Raw genomic sequence first — 6000 nt, 5'->3', positions numbered from 1 at the left:
ATAGGAAACCATTTGGCAGACTTAATTAAATGAGTGGTCAGAGCAGGTTTTCTTTTTAAGTTTATTCTCGTTGCTGCATTGAGAATGGTCTGAGAAGGAATGGACAAGAAAGATTTGGACAGAGCAGTCAGGTGGTGATAGGTAAGAGAGATCATGGTGAACTGAAGTGGTGGTAGCAATAAGATAGAAGGAGTATTGGACAGGTGTGGAAAGTATTTCTAAGGTAGAATTGATAGGTCTTGCTGATGGGTTGAGTGATCTTTTCCCCTCGCTGCATCCACCCCCTTGGCCATTTAACTTTGAAGTGTCCTCTGCCTCTGTCTCTGGATTTGACCATGTGCCTGGCTTTGGGTAATAGAATGAAGCAGAAGTGCAAGTATGATGCTTCTAAGTCTACAATTTGAGAGGCCTTGCTCTTTCTTGTGTTTCTGTCATCTCCATGAGGACATTCCTGAGGTAGCCTACTGGCATGGAACAGATACGTGGCAGAGACTTGAAGTGCCCAGTCAGCCCAGTTGAAACTTGTCTTCAGTGGTCGACAAACTCATTAGTCAACAGAGCCAAATATCAACAGTACAACTATTGAAATTTCTTTTGAGAGCCAAATTTTTTAAACTTAAACTATATAGGTAGGTACATTGTTATTAACTTAATTCGGGTACTCCTAAGGCTTAGGAAGAGCCACACTCAAGAGGCCAAAGAGCCGCATGTGGCTTGAGAGCCGCAGTTTGCCAACCACTGTGCTATCTTACACAAGGAAGCAAGGGAATAGTCAAAGACCACAGAGGCTTGCCTTGGCCAGTGTGGCTCAGTTCATGCACGGAGAGGTTGCAGCTTAAATTCCTATTCGGTGCACATGCCTGGGTTGTGGGCTTGATCCCAGTAGGGGGCTTGCAGGAGGCAGCTGATTGATGTTTTTCTCTCTGTCTTCCTCCCACCCCCCTCTCTCTTTCTCTCAAATCAATAAAAATATATTTAAGAAAAACACACAGAGGTTTGTCTGAAGGACTCAGGCACCCACAAGAAGAGGACCTCACTGCCTAACTATGGAACAATTTGAGCATCAATAATTGTAGTAGATTGAAACACATTAAAATTTTTATGTTCATGAATGAACAATAATCTATTTTTTAAAAAGGCAACTAATAGGTTACCTTTGGAACATTTTGAAGCTCAACTCATGAACTTGAAAATCTAAAAATAGAGGGAAAAATAGATGTCTCTTTTTCTTATATAAACTGTATATCTGTATAAGTAAGTAGTTGTTGAAACATTATTTCAGGTAATAAAAGCAAAAGAAATATAAAATATCACCACTTTGCAACTCCCAGTGGAGTGGTTGATTTGGGAAAAAATCATCAGTAGGTGCTGGTCCTGAAAACACAGAGATAATCAGACATTCTGCCTCTTGATTGGAGTTCATAACACCATCTATGAAGGAATTTTGCCAAAAGAAATATCTGAATCTGATTAACTGTCTAGGTCTATCAGATAACTTATGGGAAATGAGGAGAAAAACCTGTTGAATGTAATCAGCAAAATCTAGACTAAGGGAAACACTTTATTAATTGTTCAGATTCTTAAACAATTTTTTTTTGAAAAGACAGAGGCAAAGGTGTGGTTTGGTTGGTTGTACTAGTATGTAGTCCCATGCATTGGGGGATATATCTGGTTGAAGAGACATGTCTACCACTTAGGCTATCTGAGCCTTATTTGCATTTGATTTGAATAAAGTATAAAACAAAACAAATTTGAAAAATGGGAACAATTAAAGTCACTTTACAGTGACCAGGCATTTCATGTTATTAATAAATGCTCAATTTAATAAATAAATATTATATTTTTTATTGTGTGTGATAATGACATTTTGATTATTTTTTAAAAGTAACATACATAATATGTATATACACACATACACAAGTTAAATTCTATAATATTTAGTTTTTGCCTCAAAATTGCCAGGAGGGGTGAGAAAAAAGTGAGTAAAGATAAGTTGGTAATTACTGAAGCTCAAAACTGAATAGATGGGACTCATATATTATTTTTTTCTACTTTTGTTTATGTTTAAAACATTCCATTATTAAAACTATTTAACAAGGGAAAACTAAAAGAAGATAGAGATTATTGATATTGTTGCAGATTCCGTTGCTCCCAAGTGTAATATCTAGCGGAATCTACAAATTCTATTGAAAGGGAAGTTACAGGGAATCAAGGAGGAAGGAGATATGTCAAGAAAACCATAAAAACCAGAAAGTTAATATAAAATGTGATTTACTTACATTTTTCTGGCTGATAAATCAGGTTACAATGCATCATATGAAGAGTTATCAGAGCCATAAGTGTAGACATAAAAGGAATAAGTAAAACCAGGACCCAAGCCCCTGAGTGCTGAATGTAAGATATTCCCAGAAAGACAACAGTCACATTTAGGTTCATGATCCAATAAAACCTGAGGTACACAGACAGACAAAAATAAAAACACCATTGAGTTACTTCAGATAGCAACTGCTTATTTTAATGCTTTTATATAAATGTAAGCTATAAAATTGTGGCATGTTGGCTCAAGTACATTTTACAAATATTGGATTTCTAAATAAGTTTATAGTTATCAGCTGTCTTAGAGTTTCATTATCTTTGTTTCATTTCTATTTAGAAGATGTGTAGAAAGTATATTCTCTTTTATCTAATTAGAAGTTGACAGGTATTTTCTGTACAGGGCCTGACATAAATAGCTTAGGCTTTTCGGGTCATATGGTCTTTGCAGCAGCTTCTCAACTGTGTTGTGGAGCTAAAGAAGCCATAGACACCTGCATACACCCAATGAACCTGGAAAGTTACATGGTTAAAGAGTTGAATCTCTATTCCTGGGAAAACTCAGGAATCTTCAGGTTATGTGTGTCTCCTGCATTAAATCAAAGAAATGCTTGTCATTGAATAAAACTTTTAGTGTCTCCTCCTTGTGAATAGGATTTGTAAGTTTGGGGGAAATCATCTCTATCTCTCAATCTTTCCTTGGGTCTAAATCCTGCCCTTAGAATCTCATTGCAGAGGGGTCCTTAATATTAACTTAAAAAATTATTAAGGTGCCGAAACCGGTTTGGCTCAGTGGATAGAGCGTCGGCCTGCGGACTGAAGGGTCCCAGGTTCGATTCCGGTCAAGGGCATGTACCTGGAAAAAATTATTAAGGTAAAATTAAATATAATAAAATTTACCCACTTATATATATAGTTTTATGAGCTATTATAAACGTTTTAGTTGTCCAAACACTAATATACCTAAGTTTTAGAGCACTTACATTATCACTAAAATTTAAAGGACTTGCCTGATTAGACCCAGCCCACTGAGATACCAAGATTATCTCACCTTTGATGACCTCAAAAGTAACTGAGTAGACCTTAATTTCATTGCAAAATCCCTTCACTTTGCCAACCTATATAATAAAAGCCTAATATGCTAAGTGTCCGGTCATCTGGTCATCTGTTCAACCAATCAAAGCATACTATGCTAATGATATGCTTAGGCTGCTAAACCGCTCGCTATGATGTGCACTGACCACCAGGGGACAAACGCTCTGACTGGTAGGTTAGCTTGCTGCTGGGGTCCAGCCAATTGGGACTGAGCGAGATGGGCCGGACATGCCCTGGAGCAAGGGGGAAGATGCAATGAGCTGAGCAGTAAGAAGCAGCGAGCAGGCGGGCCGTAAGGAGAGAGGGAGCCTGGACTGCTAGAAGGATGTCTGACTGCTGGCTTAGGTCTGATCCCCGGCAGGTGGACATCCCCCAAGGGGTCCCAGACTGTGAGGGTGCACAGGCCAGGCTGAGGGATCCCCCTACCCCCAGGGCACGAATTTCATGCACTGAGCCTCTAGTATAACATAAAATAATCATTGGGTGTTATCTGGTCATTGTCATATTCTATTGGGTGGAGTCAGATTACAAGTTATTCCCCCATTCAGAGGGATGGGTCTGTCAAAAGTGTGACCCATTGGGAGTCATCCTATGGAATTTCCTATACATCTAATTGAAGGAGAGAGGAAATGAGGATGCCAAACTAGGTTGTTAATTTAAGACCAGACTCCTATCCTACCTCATTTCTCTAACTGGCTGAGGATGGAGACTTGGCTCCCTGCTGTGCCCAGTTGGCACTACCCAGGAGAATGAATTGGAGCACTGCCAGTTTCTGCTGGACAGGGGATAGAAGACCAGTTCCTCTCGAAGCCTCACTAACACCCCCAGGCTTGGAATCAGAGTGCCCTACTTCTGTTCCTGTGTGTGTGTGTGAGAGAGAGTGAAAGAGGGAGAGAGAGAGAGAGAGAGAGGGAGAGAGAGAGAAGTATCAGATTCCTGTTTTCTGCTGATACTATGGGGCCAGCAGAGGTGAGGGGGCAGTTTTTTCATAGTGCTCAGATGAAGTAGGGTGGGTATTGCCAACAAGATTTTCTTTCCTTCCTTTATTAGTAGTTTCATGGTTTTAGATCTTATGTAAGACCAATAAAAGACTTTGAATTAATTTTTCAGTAGGGTGTTATGGGTAATTTTTTGTATCCTATCTAATAAAGAGGTAATATGCAAATTGGCCATCACTCCAACACACAAGATGGCCACCCCCATGTGGTCAAAGATGGCCGCCAGAAGATGGCCTGCAAGGGAAGGCAGTTGTGGGGAGACCAGGCCTGCAGGGGAGGGCAGTTAGGGGCAATCAGGCTGGCAAGGGAGCAGTTAGGCATTGTTCAGGCAGGCAAGGGAGCGATTAGGGGGTGATCAGGCTGGCAGGAAGAAGCGTTTAGGGGCAATCAGGCAGGCAGGCAGGTGAGCGGTTGGGAGCCAGCAGTCCCGGATTGTGAGAGGGATGTCCCACTGCTGGTTTAGGCCCGATCCTACAGGGACATCCCTCGAGGGATCCCAGATTGGAGAGGGTGCAGGCTGGGCTGAGGGACACACACCCCCGTGCACAAATTTTGTGCACTGGGCCTCTAGTATGATATATAACTATTCCAATACAATTTATTGAAAAGTTGATTTTTTCCCATTGAATTTTTTGGCACCTTTGTTGAAAATCAATTGACCACATAAATGTGATGCTTTGTCCTGATTCTCAATTCTGTTCCACTAATCTATCCTTATGCCAATACCTTATGCCAATATTGTCTTCATTACTGTTTTCTACTTATTTGTTTTTTAAAAATGACTTTATTGATATAACTGACATACAATAGACTGCATGTGTTTAAAGTGTACAGTTTGATAAGTTTTGAAAATGTATGCACCCATGAAATGATCACCACGTTCAAGAGAATGAATATATCCATCATTCCCCAAAGTTTCCTTATGTTCCTTTGTAATTCTTCCCTTCTGCCACTCCCTCCCTATGTCCATGAATTACTGATCTTTTTTTCTGTTGCTACAGATTTGTTTTTAATTGATAGATTTTTTTTTTTTTGGTAAGTGGAATGATCAAATAGGTATTCTGTATCTGGATTCTTTCACTTGGCATAATTGTTTGAAAATTCTTCTATGTTGTTATGTTTATCAGTAGTTGATTCCTTTTTATTCCCAAGGAGTATTCCTTTATATAAATATACCACATTTTATTTATCTACTTATCTGTTGATAGACACTTTCCCGGGCTTATGGCTAATTACAAATAATGATGTTTTGAACATTCATGTACAAGTGTCTGTATAGACATGGACTGTCATTTCTCTTGGGTAAAATATAAGAGTGGAATAGCAGGGTGATATGCTAGATGTATATTTAACATTTAAAATATTTCCAAATGATTTTTAAGTAGCTGTAACATATTTATATTACCACCACCAATATATCAGAGTTCTAATACCTCTGTATCTTGGGCAACACTTGGTATGGTCAATTTTTATTTTAGTTATTTTAATAGATGTGTGGTTTTATTTTGCATTTCCCTAATAACTGGTGATATTGAGCTTCTTTTTATGTGCTAATTGGCCATCTGTATATCTTCTTTGGTAAAGTTTCCATTCA

At 39.1% G+C, this 6000-nt stretch overlaps 1 protein-coding gene across 1 annotated transcript in view; it reads right to left on the bottom strand.

Moving 5' to 3' along the window:
• The window catches only part of SLC15A5 (solute carrier family 15, member 5), an 80754-nt gene that overhangs the window by 62527 nt on the left and 12227 nt on the right, over positions 1–6000 (bottom strand). Inside the window, exon 3 of the mRNA XM_005866772.2 lies at positions 2280–2449. Coding sequence (XP_005866834.1) covers positions 2280–2449 — 170 coding nt within the window. The remainder of the gene's footprint in view (positions 1–2279; positions 2450–6000) is intronic.

This window comes from Myotis brandtii, unplaced genomic scaffold (assembly GCF_000412655.1).
Source record: "Myotis brandtii unplaced genomic scaffold, ASM41265v1 scaffold237, whole genome shotgun sequence".
NCBI lineage: Eukaryota > Metazoa > Chordata > Mammalia > Chiroptera > Vespertilionidae > Myotis > Myotis brandtii.
Note: the sequence above shows the minus strand (reverse complement) of the source record. Positions and strands in the feature narration are given on the sequence as shown.